The sequence below is a fragment of the Ictidomys tridecemlineatus genome, chromosome 3 (genome assembly GCF_052094955.1).
Source record: "Ictidomys tridecemlineatus isolate mIctTri1 chromosome 3, mIctTri1.hap1, whole genome shotgun sequence".
NCBI classification, from domain to species: domain Eukaryota; kingdom Metazoa; phylum Chordata; class Mammalia; order Rodentia; family Sciuridae; genus Ictidomys; species Ictidomys tridecemlineatus.
The window spans coordinates 39,402,248-39,427,010 of NC_135479.1; the positions used below are offsets into that span (position 1 = coordinate 39,402,248).

Sequence of the window (24,763 nt, forward strand, 5' to 3'; positions counted from 1 at the left end):
GAAGAGGCTGGACTCCTGGATGATGGGTGCAAGCTCCTGCTTCACCCAGGCAAGGAGTGGACATTTATGGGCACCTACTGTATATGTGTTAGACATTGATTAGGCATCAGATGCACCTTATGTCTTTTGATCCTCTCACCAACCTTGAGAAGTCAGTATGATTATGTTTATAAGAGAAAAGAGCCTCCGAGGGGTAAGTCAACTTGCCAGCTATCCAGAGTAGGACAGGGAGTGGAACTCAACACCCCCTGGCCCAGACCACCAAGCCAGGAACCTGATAGCTCTTCCAACAACCTGGATATTGGAACAGGGCAGATTGTCAGCTGCAACAGATAGAGCCAGTCTCTCCTCAACACATACTCCATCCTCACAAATGCACTTACTCTGGCCCTGGGTGGGAGCTAGGTACTGTTCTTCCTGCAGTAAGTCTACTCTACTAGTCCCACTTTGACATACTTTTGCTTTGTTTTTTCTTCTGGTAGCAGCTGCATCATCGTGTCAAGGTCACAAGTAGCTCCTGGGTGATTCTTTTGGCAGCACCTCGTGCTGTGCTTTTTACTAATAATAAGCGGTGCCAGCATTGCTTGGCTATCTGGATACCGAGCACCAAGGTACACCATGCTTATGCACTCAGAGAAGCTGAGTATCAAGGCAGAGGTGGAAAAGGAGTGGCAGAGACAGGTGTCAATCACCTGCCTTCCCCTCCACCCCCAGTGCATGTCTCTGGGCAGCAGCTCCTTCCTTCTTCTCAGATAGCACTAGTATGGCCCAGAAAACCCCATCCTGTCTCAATGCTAAAAGCTTCTGGCATTGTCTATAATCCACACTAAATCCTCAGCAAAACAGCCTCCTTTACCCTACCAGAGAGGTGAAGAAGAACAGAAGCCTGAGTCAGAAAAAGCTGCAAACTGAGGCCTTTTTCCCCTGCTTGCTAGCTGTGTGATCTAAGATTAGTCCCTCGGTCTCTGTTCTCATCTGTAGAATGGGATAATAGCAAAGCCTATGGCCTGCAGGAGTTTTGAGGCTGAAATGAGACAGCATGTCAAATGTTCGTCACACAGAAAGTGAATGGGGGTTGCCAGTGCCCGGGGGAAAGGAATGAGGAGTTACCATTGAATGGGTGCCAAGTTTCAGTTTAGGAAGATTAAAGAAAGTGCTGCCAGTGAATTGTATGCTTACAAGTGGTTTAAACGGTAAAGCATGTTTTGCATATTCTTTCACAAGTAAAAAGAAGTGCTCTTTATAGCATGACACAGAAAAAACATGGGACCTCCTCAGTGTTTCTCAAACATGCCAAGCTCAGCCCATGTCAGGGCTCGGCTGTGCCCTCTGCCTGGAATCCTGACTCTGTCATTCCCATGACTCCCTCCCTCCCTTTGCCCAGATGTCTGCTCATGTCACCTCTACCGAGGAGCCCTCTATAACAATTCCTGTCCTTCATGCACCCCAGACTTGGGCACTTATCACTACCTGACATTTCCCTGATGCACCTGTTCATTACTTGTCTTCTTTCAGAATCTAAAGTCTGCAAGGGCCATGTCGGTGTTCTCTGCTGACCTCCAGTATCTGGAACAGTCCCTGGCACTTAGCATGTGCTCAGTAAGACCTTGTGCAAGGAATGAAAATAAAATTGAGCCATCTGCACTTGGCTTTCTACTGTGGAGACCGGAGATAGGAACTCTAGACCCTCACCCAGCCCTGGTAGCCTGCTGGGTGCGGCAGGAGGGGGAAGCCCTGGGAAACTCTCAGAGAGGGGGAGGCACCAGCATAGGAAAGAGAAGGAAGGTTGATCCGAATTAAAGGATCCTGATTCTAAATCCCTGATTTGACTCTGAGTCCATGCTTGTTTGAAGTGCTGCTCGGGGCCCTTTTATGGACTAGTGAATGGTTTTCCAAGGAAAGTGACGCAGCTAGGGAAGGGTTTGTGTACACAGACCAGGGCTTCTCTGAGCTGTGGGCGTGGACCGAACCCTTGCAGGAGCGGAAAGCCAGCAAACACTCAGGACTGCTAGGGCTTCCTGGAGCAAGGGGCAGGAGCAGGAAGCAGGGAGAAAGTGAGGGTTGGGAGGAGCCTTGGGAGCTAGCTGCAGGGGCATTCAGGCTGAGTTTGCATTTCCTCTCAGTTAAGGCAGCTGAACCAAAGCACATAGAGACCCTCAACAGGGATTTCCCCAGGGGACATTAGGGCATGTGCACCCAGGCCATAGGGGACATGGCAAAGACATCTAAAATCTTGGCAAAGACATCTAAAATCTTCAAAAGACTTTTCCAAAAGCACTCTATAGAGATTGTACAGCCTTCCTTTCCATTTTAATATTTTACCACATGCCTCTTTGGAGCAAATGAAAATCTCTCTTGCTCTAAATATTTAGGGAGTGATGGGTAGATGTACGTAAGGGGAAACAGCACCTCACATTTTATTTAATGCAGCTGAAGTTGGTTTAAGAATGGGTTTAATGCTCTAAATAAAATCATTTGCATTTCTGGCTTTAAATGTGATCCAAAAGCATCTCCTCCCTTTAATGTTTCAGCATGATCATATTCATTTATAATCACTGTCATTTTTCACACTTTATGTATGTCGGGTACTGTGCTGGGCACGCTATCTAGACTACATAATTATCACAATAATTTCTTATAATCGATCATTCTATTGTTAATAATAGATTATCCTCCCTGACCCAGAAGTTATATACATTTCTACAGCTAGTAAGTGATAATCTGGGATTCAAACTAGAATTATCTTTCTGAACAGCTGTGCTATGTACCAGGTACGGTGGCACATACCTGTAATCCCAACAACTCAGGAGGCTGGGGGAGGAGGGTCAAAAGTTTGAGGCCAGCCCCAGCAACTTAGCAAGAAGACTATGTCTCAAAATTAAAAAAATACGAAGGGCTTTGGATTTAGCTCAGTGGTAAAGTGCCCCTGGCTTCAATCCCCAGTACCAGAAAAAGGTGGGGGACGGGGAAAGCTGTGCTACGTGGTGTCACCAAGTGTCCAACTTCAATGCTTGATCCATAACTTATGTCCCAAATAACTAGCTTTGGATGACCTGAATTAATGCATTTTCAAGATAACATTCACTGAGGGTCTACTCTATTCCAGATGCTTCTTAGATGGTACCCTGTTTCATCATCTCAACAGCTCTGGGAAGGAGGGATTACCCCACTTCACCCAGGGGAACACTAAGTACTCAGGAGGGTCAAGGACCTACCAGAGGTGCCACAGCTAGTCACTGGCAGAGCTGAGATGTGAAGCCAAGTCTGTGGGACTCCGAGTCCTGCATGCTTCTCTTTCAACTACCTCCCGACCTGCTCTCTTAGTTTTTGAAAGGACATCAGGTGTCACCTTCCCGATAGTAGATCGCGTTGCTATGAAGTTATTTCTTTCTCCTTAAAGTTTATGAAATATGCTTTGGTGTAAATATCATGCTTCAAACATTAAATAATCATGCCAAACTATAAAAGGTGTTGAGATTTTAAAAAAGAAGAAAAAAAGGTGGGGGTGCTGCAAAAAGGGCAAGCTGTTCTGTTATGGTCCTCTTTGTATGGCCCTTGGGCAGAACAGCCTCACACTAAGAGGCACCTGGTTCTTTGGCCCAGAAGTTCAGCCAGCTATGACAAGTGACAGGGACCTGTGATGGGGAGAAAGCTTCGATTCTCTCTGGACTAAGCTGTTGTGTTCCCGTTGCCAAAAAACACTCAGAGTCACTCCAGAGGAACTGGGCTGCACGAAATAACCACACAAGAGATAGAGATACCTTTCTCTTTGGGGGTCCTGTGATGGCTTCTCTGACCTTAAGAGTCCTCAGAAAGAGAGAGAGAGAGAGAGAGAGAGCATGTGCTGACCCCTTTTATTGAGGAAAAGCCATTCAAATGAGGCAAGGGGTCAGGTTTCAGGGGGTTGAGTCTAGCTTCCTGATGTCTGCTGTCAGCAGGTTGACTGACATCTAGGAAGGCCACACCCAAGTGCAGAGTAAGAGAAGGGGACACACAAAGGGTGTTTCCATGGAACATTCTATCCCAAACAGGGCAAAGGGGTAATATCACTAAGGAACAGGTGAGCACAGCTCTACCCATGGGGCTACAGGAAGGCACCCTATGCACGAAGACACATTTGTTACATTTTTACTACTCTCAAGATTGGGGCTACCCTCTACAGCCACTTGAAGGCGGCCAGATCACTGGAAGTGACCGACAGTGCCTCAAACCAATCAGGAGAGGAAAATGCTGGTCACACGACATGGCGGCCTCCCGCACTAAGCCAGATCCCAGTACGTGGGTCAAGCAGAGCCAGGGACAATAGGACCTTCTTTGATCACAAAGGACAGTCAACTCTTGGGAGGTGGTGGAGAGGAGGGCAATTTCCCAGGACAACTGTGGGCTAGAAGACGTTGGTGTCACTACCTGGCATTTATCTGAACCTGGGCAGGGCTTTGCAGGATCTGTCCCAGGAGAGCAGGGAACTGGCTGAGAAGTGCGGGTCTGAGCTCTGGAACTAACAGCCTTCGGGGTCTAGGTAGTCCCTTCTCCCTAGTCTATCGCCTTAGAATGCCCAGGGCCAGTGGGACCAAATGCTGAGGGTCAGTTGCGGGGAGAAAGAGAAGCTTGAACACCCCCCCAAGTGGAACAGGGCAAGCACCTCCTGGTTTCATGACCTACGACCAAGAAGCTGCACTCCCAGGAGTGGCCACTGGGTGTCACCCCTGCTTCCTAGGCAAGTGCTCTGTTCTGTTCACTAATGACAAAGAATGGTGCAGAGAGAGAATTTTCTTTTTGGAGGCTCAGCATACAGGCCTTCTGTGCCTCCCGTGAGCTCCTGGGTGCTCCCTCTCCCCTCATGCCGGGGTCTTCCTGGCTGACCTGGATTGCACGGTTGATCACAGAGTATCTCCCCTGCTCCTCTTTCTGTCCACTCAAAGTCTGCCTTCTCCAGTCAGCACCGCAGCATGGGATCAGGGAAATTCACACAGAGTGGCTCTGCTTTTCACTTCTGATCAAAAACCTAAAACAGACACGCATTCGTGGTCAGCTACCTATCCAGATGTGTCCAGAGCGCACTCTCCAACTCCTTTATACAACGACTTCGTATCCAATCCTCAGGCCTCCATGCCCCAACCTCACTTTCATTAGTTTTCATTCAAAACAGAAAAGAGAAATAGGTCCTAACTTCTTCATCTTCCCATTACCAAACCTCCAACTGACCAACGCCTGTGTCCATCTTCTTCTCTTCCACTTCTGCCCTGGGTTCCTAGTGGTCCTAGGTCCTTAAGCTCTCTCTACTTTCCTCTGGACCAGACATCTCCCTCTATCCTGGAGAATTCCCATTATCAGACAACTAAGCTCTCATTTTAAAAATTTCTCTTTATGTCAAGTGACTCTCTGCAGACCAGCCGGTGTCTGTTTTTTGTTTGTTTTGGGTTTTTTATTGTTTTGTTTTAATCACTGAGCCACACATCCCCAGCCCTTTTTATATTTTATTTAGAGACAGAGTCTCGCTGAGTTGCTTAGGGCCTCGCTAAGTTTCTGAGCTGGCTTTGAACTCACTATCCTCCTGCCTCAGCCTCCTGAGCTGCTGGGATTACAGGGCATGCGCCACCGTGTGTTCTCTTTCAGTATTACATTTCTCCTTTTGCTTCAATACCATCAAAACCTGTCTCCATTAAGTACCTCCTATTGTCAGATCTGGCTGATACCCACCTTGCTCCACAGGGGTGACTTCTTAAGGTCACCTTGATCTCCTTATCACCAGATGCAATGGGCATAAATATTTTATTTTAACTTTGTCCCCCTCGCCCCTGCACATGCACCACGACTGCGCACAACAGACTCTTTCTGTCTTAGATTTCTCTGCCTCCATTTCCTTTGCTGGTTCCTCCATTATCTGCATCTAAGCATGAGGCCCATGTTTTTCTCTTTCCTTGTCTCCTGATTTTCCTAGGTAATCTTACCCATGTCTGCTGATCCCTCTCACCTTTTTATGCTGTTGCCTTAGGGATTTGTATCTTTAATCCAGTCCTATTTGACATCTCACTTGCATCTTCCATGGGTATTTCAACATGAGCATGTCCAGAGGGGGGTTTTTCCATTTCTCTTCCCCACCCCCAACACCCGTCCTCCACTAAGCTGCTCCATCTCTGTGAAGGCACCGTTGTCATTCCATGTGGCACAGGCTCCACACCTAGGGATCAGTATTCTTTCCTTCACTTCCTCATATCCATTTCATGGCAAGTCTGATTGTCTCCATCTCCAAAACTCTTTTCAAATCTCTCACTTCTCTCCCTCCTCACTGCTATCCCACGCCTATCATCACTCTGCCAAATGGACTCAAAACATTTATAACCGATCTTCCCTTTTCCACCCTGTCTTCAATCCTGCCTCCAACCTCCTCATACTTGAGATTGAACCCAGGGACACTTAACTGCTGAACTATAGACCCAGCCTATCTATCTATCTATCTATCTATCTATCTATCTATCTATTTATCTATCTATCTATCATCTATCTATCTATCTATTTAAAGGCAGTCTCTCTACACTGCCAAAGCTGGCCTCCAACTTGAGATCTTTCTACCTCAGTCTCTTCAATCTGTTTTTGACACAGCATCAACAGTGGTCTTAAAACCAAAGTCCGTGATGGAAATATTCTGTATCCTTGTCTGGGTATATATATGTTAAAAACTTGAGGTGTGTTTAAGATCTGAACACTTTCCGGTGGGTTACGCCTCAACTAAATACAAAACAAACCAAAATACCTAAGATGTGAGTTTCCAGGTTGAAACTCACTAGCAGCTTCTCTATGCACTCAGAGAAAAAAAACCCATTGCTGCAGAATCTGGCCCCGGCCTTTTGCTCCCATCTCATCCCCTATTGTACTTCCCTCTTGCTTGCTACAGCCCAGATGCCCTGCCTTTCATTTAGTTTCTCCAACATGCCAACAGCTATCTTGCTGGCCCCAGGGCATTTGCTCAGGCTATTCCCTTAGCCCAGAACCCTTCCCATTCTTAACATCATCTCCCTCATCTTACCTATGTAGGCTTGTCCAGACCCCCCACATCTAAAGCCTTTCGCCCATTTAATCTCTCTTCTCTTAACTCATGGGATTATCACACCATCATAATTGGAACTGTTTCCAATCTCAGGTTCTTGGAACCAGAGTTAAACAGACATTGGACCCAGAAAGAAATGAAGCACAGTCAAGGCTTCTGCCTGAGCCAGAAAGGAGACAATACTTGGTGGTGGTGGGGGGGGGGCAGGAATCCCAAGCTAACTCCAGCGAGGAACAAAGGGGTACAGCTTTTGTGGCATGTACAGGCTAGGCAGGAACATGGTCTCTGGATGTCACATGTGGAGGTGGGACTGAGTCAAGCCTCTGCTCTTCTTTATCATGTCATGCTATGTGTTGCATGTCTCATGGTCATTGTGACTCTCCACCTGGGGGTGTGCTTTCACTATGCCAATAAGGTAAAGGTAGCTGTGGGTTACTTCAGTGACTACACATGCGTTTGCCCCTCACTACTTTGCTCTTATTGCCTGGGAAAGTCATGGGAGTCCCTGATCAGCTCATACTTTTGACAAATACATTGCTGCATGCATACTGTGATGGGTAAGTGCGACATAGATAGTCAATGCTATGAGTCATAAATTCAAAGAGCAGACAGATCCCATGCACTCTCCTTTTGAATTCCTACAAATCATGATAGAGATGCTTAAGAAGGTTGCCTTGCCTGTAGGAGTCTAAACAATGACTTTCTAAATATCCGCAATAGCCCAGCACAGTGGTGCACGCCTGCAATCCCAGGGGCTCGGGAGGCTGAAGCAGGAGGAGCACAAGTTCAAGGCCAGCCTCAGCAACTTAGCCAGGCCCTAAGCAACTTAGAAAGACTGTGTCTCTAAATAAAAACTAAAAAGGGCAGAGGATGTGGCTCAGTGGTAAAGCACCCCTGGGCTCAACCCCAGATACCAAGAAGATAAACACCAGCAATCTCTCCACACAAGTGTGGGGAAAAAAGAGAACACTGTGACCAGAGAAAAAGCTTGAGAGGGTCTGGGAGGGTACAGGGAGAACGTCGGAGCTGACAGCAATCCTCACTATTCCACACTGCAAGCCTGGGCAATGCCACCCCTTGCCAACTACCCCCTCCCTGATCTCACACCCCTCCAAGCTCTCCCCTCCCCCACCCCATGGACTGCAGTTGACTCCAGCACAGCAGTCTACACCCCAGCCTGGAGTGGGAGAGACGTTGGAGACAGGGTGACCTCCAAGAAGACAATATGTCAGCTCACAGTGGAGGACAGGCACGTGTGGGAAGTTAAACAGCCACAGACCAGAGAAGCACACACACGCACACAAAGCACAAACAAGCAGGTTGTATCTTTTTCACACTGTAAGCTGGAGGCTAGCGATGCAAGCTCCAGAGGACAGGTGTGTCACACCGAAAATCCCGATGCTGCAGGTGCTTCTAGGGCACCCAGCCCTCTAATATATCCAATTTTTTGCAACAAGTCACTTCAACACCAGGGCCATTCAGAGCAATTTCATTTATTCAAAAGCTCTTCTGAGCGGATCTCTGTTTGCTCCAAGGATCTATCTGCGGTTGACACCTCTTCTGTGGTTATAGAAAGGCGGTCTGAACGGCTCCAGGCTAACTCATTCCGGCTGCCAATCATCCAGAGAGCTTGGGGCATCCAAGACTCAGCAGCGCCCATGGAAGTCCAGGATGATCTGGGAGAGAAATGACACAGGGGTGGGAAGTGAAGAATCTCCATGGTCAACAATACATGGTCTAACTCAGTGCCTAACACTCATGGTCTAACCCAGCACCCAGTACTCACTACTCCTATGGATGCATGCACATGTGAAACAATCCAAATGGACAACGAAGGGGATGTGACAAAGAAACAAAATACTGTTTAAGCTTAAAATGCTTTTTCACACTTTTTATTTCTCATTAGTGAGCATTTTAATTTAACGGTCCCCAATTTCCAGCCTCCCTTCCTTCCTATCGCTTCCTTCTGCCAGCTTGTTCTCCGACCCATCGGACTGCTCTTCCCTGGTGTCCCTGTTTTCCAAACTTCGTGCCACAGTTGTTGGTGCTGTTGTTTTTGCAGTGCTGGGCATTGAACTCAGGGCCTTGCTCTTTGAGCTACAACCCCAGCCCCTGCCACTGTTTCTCTGTCACCTCCTGCCATGCTGGTGCCCAATTTCACCTTTTGGATCCTATCCCTCCTTTAGGGCTCCTTCTCTAACCACCTCCCACTTATTGGTAGCCCACTCATCCTTATGGAGTCCCTCCTCCCAGAGGACCTTGACACTCTGGCGGTATCACCACCACCGAGGTCACTAGTATTCTTGTCTAAAGTTAGAGAGACAGCGAAAGTACCAGAGGGAATCCGCTGTGACTATCATCCACACAGCCCTCCAATCCCAATTTCTGCCTGGACACGGACATCACCAGGTGAGTCCCATGCTCACCCTGACCTCAGTTTCTCTTTGTGAGAGGAAAGATTTGAAGAGGGATTCAAAATGTGTCTCCTGGTTCTCATAATTTAGAAACCTTCCCTCAACAGTGCTTCCTGCTGCAGGGTGGTGAGCTTCCTTATGATAGAGACCTCATGGCTCTGGTTGGAGTTCCTGCAGCAGACCTGGCTTGCACGTCGACACTTAATACATTTTACCCAACCAATATCTTGTTGTATCCTGGCAGGGCCCTGGGACGCTGACTCTAGGCACAGACCCAAGTCACTGGAGGTGTGAGGAAGCAGAATGGCCTTCCAGGACCACACAGTTAAAGACAGGCCAAGGAAAGCCTAGTTATTAGGAGGGAATATCTAAGAAACACCAGAGGAATGGTTAAGGCAAGTTCTTCCATGGACAGATCCAGACCAATGCAAGCTCAACAGCATGTGTTGATCTTTAACCGGAGGCAACTGTGCCCCCCAAGAGATGTTTAGCAATGTCTGTGGACATCTTTGCTGGGAGGGAAGACACTATGGGCATCTACTGGGTAGAGGTCATAGATGCTGCTTAACACCCCAGGATGCACACAACCATCTCCTACAACAAAGAGTCATCTGGCCCCCGAATGTCACCAGTGCTGTGGTGGAAAGACCCTCCTGTGTGTATCACACACCCTTCTCCTTCTCCCATCCTGCCTGAATCTTTCTCCCTCCTTTTCCCAGGCCAGCAACCCATTCCAGATGATGCTACAGGAATATGGTACAAGGCCACCCTGGAGCACCCAACACAACTTCCTTGTCTTGAAGAAGGAAAATTCAAAAATCGAGCTCTAGCTCATCTTTCATAGAACTTCCTCCTTCCGTCTTTTGAACGTCTCCCTATCATTTTTCTACAATGTGCATGTGTGCCGTAGGTGGGAAGAAGGAATCAGGGTGCCGAACCACCTGAGGAGCATTCGAAACACAAAGCATCGTGTGATGAAAACCGATTCATGCAACTGTTAGGAGGCACCGAGGAGGTGGTGCGTCCCCTCTCCACCAGGAAAAAGGGAGGGCCCTTCAGAATCCACTTACAGAGTGCCTGTTGACAGATGCTAGAGAGAGGCACTAAGAGCTCAGGTGTTCAGAGCTGCTGCCAACAGAAAGAAAGCCAAGTGGGAGAAGATAGCAGCCCTTAGCAGATCCAGTTTGCAGAAGCGGTTTGCACATAACTCTCCAGGAACACAATGTGTGAAGGAGGGCTCCCCTATCAGAGTAAGTGGAAGTCAGGAACACACACAAGGCCACTAACGGGATACCTCGTTCTCTCAGCCATTCTGAGTCTTCACAGAGAGCACAATTCATGTGCTTTAGGATTGTTCCTCCCATGTAACTTAAATAGGCATCTTCTTGTTCCTCTTCCTGTTTTTCTGCCACCTCTTCTTCCCAGTGGCTGCTCTGACTCACCCCTGTTTGAATATAAACTTCCACCTTCTCATGGAGTCTTAGGTCACTGAAGCAAATAAACTTCCACCTTCTCATGGAGTCTTAGGTCACTGAAGCAAATGAAGTACAAGTTGAAGGCTCAATCCTTCTACCCCTAGCGCAGGGCACTGATTGGAGCCAGTGCACACTCCAGAGGGGTTTTACACGGAAGGCTGGAAAGCACTGTTGTGAGAGCAGTCACGATTGAACTTGAAGGAGATGAAGCCTCTCAGAATCCTGAAGCCATCGTAGGTGGGGTCTGCAGCATTCCTGAGAGAATCAGGAAGCAGGAAACTCAAAATCTTAAGTTTTCTTCTGCTCTAACCCATGTGAAAAAGAGAGAGACCACTTGGATGCAACGGCCATTCAGTTGACTAGGCAACGATTCATCTCAGAAATTGTACTATTTATGCACCTAATCCTAGTTTTTTATTTTATTCCAGAGGTTCATAGCCACTAAGACTTCAATTTAAAAGAACTAGGAGGGAGACCTGGAAGCTGTATTTTTCTAAAGCATTTCAAAGGGATCTGATGCCTGAGAAGACTGGGATTCGTTGAGCCATGAAACTTCCCTCTACAAAATATGGGGCTGGGGGGGAAGAAAATCCTGGAAATTATGCTTATGCTCTATGCATTTATATTTACCCTGGGAGAGAAATGCACCTCCTGAGAGGCGAGCACACACCTGGTTAGGCAATAGCAATTAGGAACTCAGGTGACGGTGAATGAATGGGAAGCCAGGAAGTCAATGTACCTTCACGGCTGAACTTTGAGAAACTTCAGATAGAGCGGCCATGAACTCTCGGCAATTAGAATGTTGGCTCAGCTACAAGGAAGTGACCAGTCTGATATGAACCAACAGATAAGAGGACACCAGAGAAAGAGGGTGTCAAAAGCAGAGAGGAACCAGAATAGGAAAGACATTCTCTCCCCTACCACTGGTTATAAACAGCATCCAAGCCGCAGGGGAAGGGGACAGTGGACAATATTGTTATGGATATGAGGTGTCCCCTCACCACAAAGCTCCTATTCATTGCAAGAATATTCAGAGGTAAAAATATTGGATTATAGGAGCTGTGACCGAATCGGTCCATCCTCATGATTGGAATGACTGGGTGGGAGCTGTGGGTAGCTGGGGCATGGCTGGAGGAGGTGAGTCACTGGGGGGCATGTCCTGGAAGGTTGCATCTGCCCTGCACCCCTTTCTCCCTGACCCTCTGCTTCTGAACCCCATCAGGAGCTGAGCAGCGTCCCTCTGCTGGGCCCTTCCCCCAAGATGTGCTGCCTCACCTCAAGCCATGGAGTGGGTCATCTATGGACTGAGAACTCTGAAACCCTGATCCCCAAGTGAACTTCTCCTCCTCTCAGTTGTTCTTCTTGGGGGTTTTGGTCACAGCAATGAAAAAGCTGACTACAACAACAACAGTCCTGGGATAACTACGTCCTGGGCTTCATACTACGTGCTTAACATTTAATTACCAGAGCAACCCTGGGAAGTAAAATCTGACTATTACTCTCATTCTACAGAGGAGGAAACTGAGGCTCAGGGGGCTCAAGTGACTTGCCCAGGGTCACATACAACTTATAAATGGCAGAGATGCCTCCACCCCCCCCCAAAAAAAAACTCCTTTGCTTCTAACCCCATGCTTTATTACTGCCTTCAAACTCTGAACACTGGAACCCCATGATCCTTGTATGGTCGACTTTCCAGAACCACAGGTTCCATATACATAGATTCAATCAATCACAGATTGGAAATATGCAAAAAAAATTAGGTCTGTGCTGAAAATATAGACCTCTTTCCTTGTCATTGTTTCCTAATCATTACAGTGTAAGAACTATTTACATCTTGTTTTTATTATACTAGGTATTATAAGTCATCTAGAGATGATTTAAAGTACATGAGAGGATTGCTAGGTTACTTGGAAATACTGTATCATTTTATATAAGGGACTGGGGCATCTGTAGGTTCAGTATCAACACCAATTGCCTCCCTCCAGATAGCAAGGGACAGCTGTATTTCCATGCATGTTCTCTGTGTAGCTGTTACCTGCACTTATTCACTGATCGAGGACTTCAAACGGAACTTATCCACAGAGCAGGTTCCACCGTCTCTTAACATTATGACAATGTCTTCTGAATTATTCTTTTGATACTCTTTGCCAAGTCCTGAAGTAAATGAAATTTTCAAAACTGTAGAGCACCGGAATGAACAAAACCAAAAACTCAACTGAACACTTCTGTGCAAGGGAACGTGGTTGCCTATTCCCTATGGGTCATCAAAGCCACGTTCTCCACCCCACCCCCCTGCCTTGCCCACCACCCCAACCCTTACTCTCAAGTCACCAGCCTTGGCTCTCATTATCTCTCTCTTCTAACATTCCATATGTGCACAATGCAAATGCTATATGATTAAGTGAATCTGAAGTTTTAATACAAAGAAGGCATCATTGAGATCCCACGGGATGGCACTCTTCACCTAAAATGGGGAACTGGCACAGGTCAGGCCAGGAAGGAACCCAACCAGGTCTATATGACCAAAGCATCCTTGGAGAACACGTGGGGAGGGAAGATGAACAGATGTGTGATGTTGCAGGGAGAGTAGAGCACAGAGGGCCTGGCCAGATGGCATGCGCTCATTCAAAAATATTCAGCAAATTTTGATTCCCTACTAAATACAAGGCCCATGGCTATGCATGGAAATGGTAATAAAGTACCAATAGGAATGACAAAATTCACGCAGAGGAAAATCACAGGGTGATCAGAAGAACTCACAGGCATCAATTAAAAATCTCAGCCAGCTATGAAGGACGTGTGATAAACAGTTATCTTATAATAATTCCTATCCTAAAGATAAAGAAAGCAATTATACTAATAGCAATGCTAGCTCACATTAATGAGGGCTTACTAACCTGCCTTGAATTATAGGAAGCACTTTCTAGAACATCATTTTGTAGTTCTAAATCTCAGAGATGGGTTTTTATCATCTGCCTATAAAAATCGAGGAAACTGAAGCCTATACAGATCAACAATTTCCCCAAGGTTGTACGACTGGTGAGATGCAGAGACAGGACTTGAACTCCAGAGTATCTGACACCAAAACTCCAATCAACATTTTTCCAAGTTAGGCCTCTGATCACCTGCAGCAGGATCTCTTGCAATGCTTATTAAAGTTCAGATCCCCAAATCCCACTCTATGCCTCTGGTGTAGGTACTCAATGCTTGGGTACCAAGGCCTCACCTGCCTCTTGAGGACAGGAAGGATGCTACTGTGAACTGAATCCTGTTCAGTCCAGAAAAGCTGATTAAAAACTGAGAAAGAATGGGAACATCAGGAAAAAAGTGACACTGTTAGGAGACAAGCACAGTCAGACTGCCATCAAGAAGGTGACCTTAGAAAAGATCAGGGAAGACAGAGCTAGGTTACTATGGATAAAAACTCGAAAAGGGAGGTCAACTTCAGAAAAGTAGGAGGTCTGTCTTTATCTGGCCTGGACTTTGACTCGCCAACTTGATTACAGTTCACTACAGCCTGCTCTTATCTGGATGGAATGTCAGACCCAGAGGACAAACCAAGCTCATAAAGAGGGATCAATGAGTAACAAGACCAAAAGATGAGGCAGCTGGGAGCTGTTTGGTACAGGGAAGTGGAGCACAATGGCCGGTGGTTCAGGACTTAGACTGCATGGAAAAGGGTAGTTTGGGGTCTGCTATCACAAGAGGGGCTTGAGTCAAATGGCCCAGATAGGTCCACATGTGACAGTATACTGTAAGAAGGGATTCGGGCACTGAGTGGGATATTGGATTACATGACCTTTGAAGTCTCCTAGGTTTTGTTGATTCTACTTTTTAAATAATTGAAACTTTCCCCTTGTATCATTTCTTTAAGGTTCAGGTTGTCAGAATCGGGACCCAAGTATGGCTCGTATTATTTCTACCTATAGAAAACCTGAAGAATGAACCTTGTGGATCAGGAAAAGTCAATGGGTCACATTGTGTGTGTTTTCATTTTCTCTCATCTTATGATCTTAACTCTGGGGTATGGGTTCTGCTGCAGCTCGCCGGTTGAGAAACTGAGAAATTCTGGGTGAATGACAGGAGGAAAGGGGTTGGAGGGAACAGATTAAATATGTCACCTGAAATATGATGTTAAACTCTGCCTGGAAGGTCCATTCTCTAGGCACCCACATGTGCCTTCTTGACTTCCCTGTAAGGGGCAGGACCCCTTCTGAAATGGGGATCTTAGGATCTACCATCAGACGAGGTGCATCAAAGAATTTCTTTGTGGCCAGTCCCAACATGTGGGTACTCTGGGGCCACAGAAAAATAGACTCAGACTCAGTTTCTTCTATTTTACACTCAACACAGATCATTTCTGATACCAGATGTGTAGGGAGTTCCTTCTAACACATCAAGCAAGCAATTCTACAGTGGAGGCAAGCTGTCCCCTAATTCAATTCTAACACTGTCTATCCAGAGATAGCACCAGATCCCAGAGGCTAAAGGGTTCACTCAATGAGATTGTCCCCATGGTCACAGGCCCATTGCAAACCCAGGTTGTTTTACCTGTGCTTCTTTGGGCACATCACAGTACCCACAGATCCCTCCCTGGATTCAGTGATTGCTAGAGCAGCTCACAGCACTCAGGCAAACACTTATATTCGCCAGATTATGATAAAAGGGATTACAAGAGACCCACAGGGCAAGGTTTGTGTGAGGCATACAGAGCTTCCATGCCCTCTTTGTATGCTACCCTCCTGGAACTGCCACGTGTTTGGCCCTCTGGAAGATCTCTGAACCCCATCTGTTTGGGTTCTAATGAAGACTTCATTGCAGAGACACCATGAAGCACGGACAACCATGTGGAAATGTGATTGGAAGAGAAGGATCTGATCTATCCCTAATAGACTGAGAGGGGAAGCCCAGCAAGACCTGTCTGTTCAAATCCTTCTTGACTTCCCTGTAAGGGGCAGGACCCCTTCTGAAATGGGGGTCTTAGGATCTACCATCAGACGAGGTGCATCAAAGAATTTCTTTGTGGCCAGTCCCAACATAGGAAGGCCAGGGGAGGATTGGAGTTCTAGAACTTGCTTTGGGGAGGAGAAATTCTAGCATCTGCAGTTTGCCTTATGGAGAGAGTCATGAGCCGGAAGTCATGGACAAAAAAAACAATATACCACAATAGCAAAGTATTAACTACTTACTATTTTGTCAGGTAGAAGGAAGAAAGGGACTGGAATGGTTTCCTTCCAACTTCAAGCATATGTCTCCTCTAATCTGTATTCTGAGCTTTTAGGAGAAAGGTGGGGGGTGAAGAAAGGAAGACATTAGCACCCCAGTTATGAATGGGGTAGCAACAGAGGCCCCAGGGTTACCCAGAGAGGATCTAGGGTGCTGACTTTTCTTGTTTCTTTTTACTTTGCCTCCTGCATTTTGTCTCAAAGAGCAATCTCTTAATTGGATGTTCATGTTGGGTAGTAGGAACAACTCATTATCTAAATCAGAACTTTCAAGTCTTGAGTATAGAATCTCAGGTCCCAGACCTATGAATCCAAATGCACATTTTGACATGATCCCTAAGTGATTCTTAGATACTTTAAAGCTTGGAAAAAAAAAACTTGCCTTCAAACACCATCAATCTATACATTATTTGTAAATTGGCTTTTGGGGTTTCCTCTCATGGGTTCCTATCACATTCTCAAATTTTCTTTTTTTTTAATATTTATTTTTTAGTTGTAGTTGGACACAATACCTTTATTTCACTTATTTATTTTTATGTGGTGCTGAGAATCGAACCCAGGTCTCGCATGTGCAAGGCCATCGCTCTACCTCTGAGCCACAACCCCAGCCCCACATCAAATTTTCTATCTCTAGGACTATATCCATTGGCCAGAATAGTTTGAGATTTAGTGATTGTCTTGCTTGGGGCATACAGAAAGACCAGGTGGCCCTTAAAATGTAATATATTTATGCAAATTCATTTACTAATTAGTGAGCACGCTAATTAATTCACCAACTGGATTCAAGAAGTACCTATTGAGCACCAGGCACAGCTGAAGGAGCATGGTACTTCCTAGGACATTTTAGGAACAGGCCTAGACAGCCAAGTTCAATCCAGTGTGATAAGCACTTCTGTAGTTGGGAAAGAGGATGCATTCTGCTGGAATTGTTATAGTCAGAACCTGTCACAAGCAGGAATAATTCTGGAGGCAATTCCAAACTGCCTGCCTCTCCTCTCTGATGCTGTGGTCTTTTATGTGTGGCTCCTCTGCCCACACAGAGGGATGAGTTACTGGGACAGTCTCACAAGCTACTGACAGTGATAATTTGCTTACATTCTTCTCCATTTCCCAGTGATCACTACTTGGGGTGTGATCTTTTCCTTAGCCTGGGGTTTCTTAACTTGGGGTCCATAAAGAGGTCACTTCTAGAAATGGGAGACAAAAGGCAATCTATATGCAAACTGTTTTGGGTATATCCTTATTATATTTATCTCAGGAGACAAAAGTCCTTTCATTTTTACCAAAGGATGAAACCCAGAAATTGAGAGCATTTGGTTACTGTCCATCTACTACCAAGAAAGCCTTATAAAGACAGTTCCTTCTCTCTCTTTCTCCTCCTCCATCTGCCAACTTCCTCTAGGCTTAGTCTGATTCATTAAAAGTAGAGTATCACAATTGTTCCAAAGAATCAAGGAAAGACCCTGGCCCCACTTGACATTGTCACAAGTAATTGGACCACCGATGTAGTGGGGAAGAGAAATCCCTAGAACTCAGCACCAAATCTTAGCAATTGACCAGCTGGCCTTCTGTCTTTAATAGCTCGAAGTGAAATGATGAAATTTTGAAGTCACTTTCTGAACCATCTGGGTGGCATAAAGCAGTGACCCCAGCCATGAAAACTATCTTTCCCATATGAAATGCCCATAGAGTGTCAGGTGGGGATCTAGGGAGAGAGAAGGGGCCTACAGATAGGCAAGAATAATTATTGGTCTGCTTGTACTTTAAAAATTTAGGCTTCAGAAAGCACAGAGAGTTGATATGCAACCTTTGATGTGTCCGTCTTGGTTCTAATCTAGCAGTATAAAAAGGAGGAAGTAGGCTTTGAATTCTCTCTAAGACAGGGAGTCCCAAATCATTCCTATATGGCTGTGAGTACCTTATGAAGTTACTTTGCAATGCAAATCTGCCCTACAACTCCTGCTCTATAGTAATTTGAGTTTTTCAAATAAATTTATAAAATGCCCTTGAAATATGCTGTGTGGCTATATTTTTTTTCTATCCTTTTCCTATCCTGCTAGTCTCGCTAGACTCATGCTGAAGGAGTTGACTTCCTTGGATGCAGAGCCCCTGATAAAGGGGGAAAAATGGTGGGGCAGCCTAGAAACATGTTAGGAAAATAGAATGGGAGCAAATACTCGCCGTGGGACATTCAGAGTTACTTTTCACTGATAGTTCAGAGTAGACTTGCAGCAGTGGTTGGCCATAATAGAAGGATTTTTGGAACAGCAGCTTTTGGTCAATGCAAATGCACGGTGCACAGGCCTGTCTCCAGGGGAGAAGGAGACAGAGCCTTGAGATCTGCTTCTGGGGCAGGAGGTGAGAATGAGGTAAACATTGTATAATATGAAACACTTTTATGTTGAAATTCTACCAAGGGGATGGATTTACAAACCCACATCACCTGACCTATAGATTCACAGACTGTTCACTATTCATTTATCAGGCAAGCATTTATGAAGAGCTTCACACACATCCTAGGCAGGGTGCTGAGCATCAGCATCACACCCCCAAACAGAACAGCCCTGGAGGCCCCTAAAAACTCATGAGATAGACAATAGGCTTAGGGGCATCCAGTGCTCTAACAGGGGCAGCACATTCAGGATACTGGGTGGGGGTGGGGAGGCATAAAGGAGGGACAGCCACTTCTGACTCAGGAGATCAGAGAAGCCTTCCTGGAGGAAGGGGTGCTGAGGTTGACAGCTGCGGGGTGAACAGCAGTTAGCTGGGCCACAGAGTGAGAGATGGCACGGCAGGGAAGAAACTTTCAGGCAGAGAACAGGATGGACCCTCTCTGGGGGATATGGATTTGTTTGTCAACTAAGGTAAACACTTCACTGTTCAGTGGAATTTCCTGTTCATTGTCTATAACCTCCAAGCACATCCATGCCAATCAGAGCTAACAGATGCCCTGGACTATGGTTTTCCAAGTATTGGCTCATTCTAAAAGGTCTGCCAACTCTTGATGTGACTATTGTTTCCTACATGTTATTTGATATCTTCTAAATAAACTAAAAATATTCAGAAGGTGGTTATATTTAGGTTGTTAGTTGATGTTTAACTTTACATTTAAAAATAGTTTAAAACTTACAGAAATGTTTTTTAAGATAGTGCTCAAGTACCCCCCCACACACACACACCAAAACGCTCATATATTTATTTAACGACTTTACCAATTGTTAGCATTTGCTTTATGCATTGATTATCTATCAACCTGTATAGATCCACACATCCTCCTTATTCTTCCTCCTCCTCCTCTTACTGTTATTATTGTTGTTGTTGTATTCGCCTGTTTGAGACATCACGTTTTACTCCTAAAAACCTCATTAAGTGTTTTCTAAGAACAAGGATATTCTCTTTCAGAAACTCAGCACAATGATCAAATTCAAGAAAATTAACATTGGCATGACTCTACCATCTATTTCACCAATTGTCCCAACAATATCCTTGACATTTTTCTGTGCTTTAACACAAGAAGAAAGAAATTGCAAAAAGAAACAAATCTCAAACTTAGTGTACTTTGGAAGTTCTTTACATTGGGTAGACCAGGATCACACATTGCCTTTAGTCATAATGTCTCTTTGGTCATTTTTTTTTTAATTTTTATTTTTTTGTACTTGTAGATGAACAGCATGCCTTTATTTTATTTGTTTATTTTTTAATTTTTTAATTTATTTTTATTGATATATGACAGCAGAATGCATTACAATTTTTATTACACATATAGAGCACGATTTTTCATATCTCTAGTTGTATACACGTATAGTCACACCAATTCATGTCTTCATACCCGTACTTTGGATAATAATGATCATGTGGTGTTGAGGATCGAACCCAGTGCCTCACATGTGCAAGGCAAGCGCTCTGCTACTGCACTACAACCCCAGCCCTCTTTGGTCATCTTTAGTCTGGAATAACTCCTCAGCCTCTTTGTCTTTCATGCCACTGAATTATTTGAAGAACACAGATCTCTTGTTTTGTAGGATGCCCCTTACCATGGGTTTGTTTGATGTTTCTTCATGATTAGATTCAGTTTATGTATTTGTAGCTGGGAAGCGATACTTTTCAGGAGATCACACTAGGAAGCTCACATTGTCACTGTGTCTCACTATTGCTGATATAAACGTTTATTTGGCTTTTTAGTATATTTTAAATGGTAACAAAAGTATACACATCCAAATATACTTCTATTCAAATTTTATCACAAAGGAGATAAATGAGCTAAACTGCTCAAGTTTACCTTGTTTGAATGCAGCCTCAATGTCTGTGTCTTCTGCCATCTCTGCATATATTTGAACTGTGTGTGTGTGTGTGTGTCATTGTTTAATACCGTTATAGCTGTAAACTGGCCTTAAAAAGACTGAATGTAAAATTATACAAGTAAAAATTATTGCTAAGCCAAGTGAATCAGAATCTCCTTGATATCGTACAACCAAAACAACATACACAAGTAAATTGGAATCCTGACACTGATTTAAGTCAATGGTGAGCTTCATTGGACATATTTTGAGTTCATAAAAAAGACTTCTTAGTCTCAATGCTTGACTTGATACTAATTTCTGCTTATAACTGAATACAACAACACTTTGAATATGTTGCGCATATGTTTTATACTTTGGATATATATGTATGAGATAATGATTCTAACAAAAATCTCTTACTTTGGTCATTTGAAAATCACATCCTATCCTACCACAGCTCCTAACACCAAACAATTTCTGCAATCCTCTCATCATCTGCAGGCCTTGATGTTTCTTTTCCTGGTAGCTGGGATTTCATCCTACTTTTCAACAATTCTAGGGCTCAGGTAGCACACATACATTCACTTACCAGTGTGGGGGGTTTTTTTGTTTTTGTTTTTGTTTTTGGGCGGGGCAGTGTTCCCAGCTTGCTCCAAAGTACACCAATCTTGAGAACTATTTTTTTTTTTATTTTTCTTTTTTAAATGTAGTTCTATTTATTTCAGGGCATACCAATAAGAACACTTAGAAATGCAAGCATACTCTATGTAATTGCTTGCTTGACTACCCACCCACCCACACAATGACTCAAACACAGGACAGACCTACCTTGAAAGGGTCTAGCCCAGAGCTCTCGTTCCAAAAATGAGGACACTGAGACACAGACAGGTGTCTTCTGAAGGGGAGAAGCTGCTAATGGCAGTCAGGCTGCAACTCCGATAGCTCTGCCTGTGCCAAAGTTCCCACTGCAGAGTAGCTCCCTTGAAGGTGATCAAGCCACCAACTTCCCTCTCTTTTGGCAAGTATGGGTTGCTGGCAGCTGAAGCAGACCTTGAGTAAGGTCCTTCATCTAGTTTACTCATCTCAAATTCAGCCACAGAGCTGAAGCCCAGCCAGGTCCTGGGAGGCCTCTAGATTTCCATGTAGATTTTGCAATAGAAGATGGTCCTAATGGAAACACAGGACTGGAGAAAAGCAGATGCCTTAGAAGGGCCTTAAATAATTTTTCATTGGGAAAATGCATTCTGGGGCTGGGGATGTGGCTCAAGCGGTAGCGCGCTCACCTGGCATGCGTGCGGCCCGAGTTCGATCCTCAGCACCACATACCAACAAAGATGTTGTGTCCGCCGAGAACTGAAAAATAAAACATTAAAAATTCTCTCTGTCTCTCCTCTCTCACTCTCTCTTTAAAAAAACAAAAAAAGAAAATGCATTCTGTGTTCTAAAATAATTTTCCAAGCTCACCCAATGTATCTATACCTGAAGACCTCCTCTAACTCATTTCATTCCATGGAACCAGGATGAATTTCATATTCACATAGGTAAAACAGTACAATAGCTAATTGGTGGGTGCCAAGGGGAATATCAAGAAGCATAGAACATGGTCCTGTGTGAAAGAAGCCTACAACCATCCAGGAGAGATTTTGCACAATTTTATTAAAAATGTATTAATACAAGATAAGAATGGTGGTATGCTCAGATGGATGGAAGAGAAAACCAGGATCATTGGGAATGGAGACATTCCACCAAAAGGCTCAACGCTGGGGTTCATAAGTCAAAGGAGCTGCACAAAGTTACAACTTCTCCACTTCCAAACTGCGTGACAACTTAAACTTAAGTTCTTTCAAGCATTTAGGATAGCTCTGGGCATTTTTGATGCCCTCAAAATGGGAGCTATTATCATCTGTGATTGAACCACCACTTTAAGGATGTAAGCACAGGAGTGAGGGCTGCGCTGCAGGACGATAGAATCATAATGAATAATCCTCACCAAAAGCTTCACAACCTACTTTTTCAACCCTATTATCATCTAGCAAGCAAGGGCAGAAGGCAGCCATCCTAGAAATCTGATTCCACTGAGGTCTTAGGGCCGCCCGGGATTCCAGCGTCCATCTCTAGAGGGCGCTGCCGCCCATCCGCCGGGCCAGCCCGGCGCGCGCTCTCGCCCCGCGCGTGCGCGCCGCCCAGGTGAGGAGGCGGTGGCCTGGGCTGCGGCGGGGGCGGGCTCCTTAGAAGGGGCGGAGCCTGAGAGGCCCGGGCGGGGCAGGGACAGCGAGACCAAGGCCAGAGGCGGGACCAGCCGCCGCCGTCTCCGTCTCTGTGTCCCGGCCCCCACAGCGCCCGGCAGCCGCCGCGGGAGGAGCGGAAACCGCCGGGTGCGCCCGCCCAGAGCCTCGCCGACCCAGAGCGCGCAGAGGAGCGGCGGGGCGGCCTCTGTCCAGCCCGGACCCCCCGAGTGGCGCGCGCGATCCCCTCCGCGCAGCCCCGCCCAGACCTCGCCCCAGCTGGCCGCTGGCCCCTGACCGGTCCCCGGGGGCCCGATCGCGACCACCTGAGATCGCCGCGCCCACCTGCGCCCGTGTGCCGGCACCATGGCGGAGCAGGAGAACCTGGAGTTCGGCAAGGCGGACTTCGTGCTGATGGACACTGTGTCCATGCCCGAGTTCATGGCCAACCTCAGACTCAGGTGAGGGCGGAGCGGCCGCACGCTGGGCTTTCCCGAGAGGGGGCGCTCGGGCGGTGTGGCCAGATTCGGGGTGTCCGGGGCGCGCCGAGCGCGAGGGATGGAGCGCGGCGGGATTACGGTGCCAGGGGGGGTCCTTTGAATTCGGTGGTCACGTTTCCTCGAGAAAAGACGCAGATGGGTGTGGCTTTGGGGGCTCAAGGGGCGTGCCGGTGTTGTGGGTTGCGCTGTCCTGAGGAGGGGTGTCATCCTTGGTGATGGAAGGGGCAGGCTGAGCTGGAGGTGCGTTTGGGGCAGCGCACCATCCCACCCCCTACGCCAGGTAAATCGTGTAGGCGGAACCGAGTGACCTAATGGAAACAAAAGTAAAAGAAAATAAAAACTTTAGGGAGAGTCCTGCTGGCTCTCCCCAGGGCCGTAGGAGGACTGGAGAGTTGTTTTGGAAAGAGGCTGGCGTCTCCTCCCTGTTTCACACTTGCTTCTTTTCTTTTTTTTCTTTCGTCTTCTTTTTTGTTTCCTGGACTGTTTCCATCATGTCATTCAGGATGCTATGGAGTGATCCCTGAGCTGTCTGTTCCGGGATGCCGGCTATTTTTTAGTTATTCGCTAAACGTAATTAAACACGTTTCCAGACATCGAAGAGACTGCTATACTTGGCAGTGCCAAGATAAACTGTCTGAATTTGACAAGGAGTTCATGGTTTCCGTTTTTTTTTTTTTTTCAAGGAGTTATGGATGGAGCCCTTGTGTTACTGACATCCTTGAGAATGTAGTCACAACTGAATCCCCCAAATGGGCTCCCAAGTTGAATTTGTTATGTCTTCTACATGTGATAATTTCATTTTGATACAGTAATATGTAAGCAGAGGTTTAAAGCAGTTCGACTTTAATCAAAATAGCTGGTTGGGGTGGGGGGTGTTTTTCTGGAAGTTTTGTCCTATTTTTTGTAAAGTTTATAGCTGAACGTCACCTTAAGCTTATAACATGAAAGTCATAGTCTAGTTTGGATGCTTAACTCACCCTACTTGTCTGTATTGCCCCTGTCAACTCTAATTTCAGAATTCTTTTGAAAAGCTGGTTTACTCTTTGAAATTGCAAACCACACGAAGAATTCATCTCTTCTTTATCAGTTTCATTAAGTCCCAGAGGGAGAGCATGGAGCAGGAGTACAGACCTAAGTTCTACACCTGCCTACCACAAATTGACCTCGAGCTGCTTAGTGGGCCTCGGTTTACTAATTTTGTAAAATAAGAGGGACCTCCAGAATTTCAGTGCTCATATTCTGTGATCCAAGTTTTCCAGGATATCTTTCAATGATTCCAAGTTTTCCAAGGGTAGACAGTCTCAAAGTTTCACAGTATCTTTCTAAATAGCGTTGCATAGGAACATAGTTGTTCCTTCTCAAGGAATTGGTACCAGGACTCCCGGTTAATCCTAAATTTTATATAAAATGATGTAATAGAATAGTTTCTTCATACCTGTGGGGAATATGTTCCAAGACACCCTCCATACCTGAAATCTCAAGTAGAACTTAACCCTATAAATACTGTTTTCCCTATACCTACATATCTATGACAAAGTTTCATTTATAAAGTAGACACAGTGAGAGATTAAAAACAATAATTAATGAAATAGAACT

The 24,763-nt window shown here is 45.7% G+C and overlaps 1 protein-coding gene and 2 long non-coding RNA genes across 5 annotated transcripts in view; 1 reads left to right on the forward strand and 2 right to left on the reverse strand.

Annotated features, from left to right (window-relative positions):
- Window positions 1–8,525: 8,525 nt before the first annotated feature.
- Window positions 8,526–11,221, reverse strand: LOC144375799 (uncharacterized). The gene is made up of 2 exons (XR_013435673.1): window positions 10,757–11,221; window positions 8,526–8,724 (listed from the first exon to the last, which is right to left on the reverse strand). It is a non-coding gene; the product is annotated as an uncharacterized LOC144375799 (long non-coding RNA).
- A 1,664-nt stretch (window positions 11,222–12,885) lies between these two features.
- LOC144375798 (uncharacterized) lies at window positions 12,886–21,619 on the reverse strand. The gene is made up of 3 exons (XR_013435672.1): window positions 21,271–21,619; window positions 16,127–16,211; window positions 12,886–13,091 (listed from the first exon to the last, which is right to left on the reverse strand). It is a non-coding gene; the product is annotated as an uncharacterized LOC144375798 (long non-coding RNA).
- Window positions 21,620–22,688: 1,069 nt separating this feature from the next.
- Window positions 22,689–24,763, forward strand: part of Myo1d (myosin ID) — a 304,749-nt gene continuing 302,674 nt past the window's right edge. Inside the window, exon 1 of one of the 3 annotated variants that reach the window (XM_078042469.1) lies at window positions 22,689–23,128. In XM_078042469.1, the coding sequence (XP_077898595.1) occupies window positions 23,034–23,128 (95 nt within the window). In that variant the 5' untranslated portion in view covers window positions 22,689–23,033. The remainder of the gene's footprint in view (window positions 23,129–24,763) is intronic. The other 2 variants (XM_040269138.2, XM_005327778.5) reach the window with 2 other exon arrangements.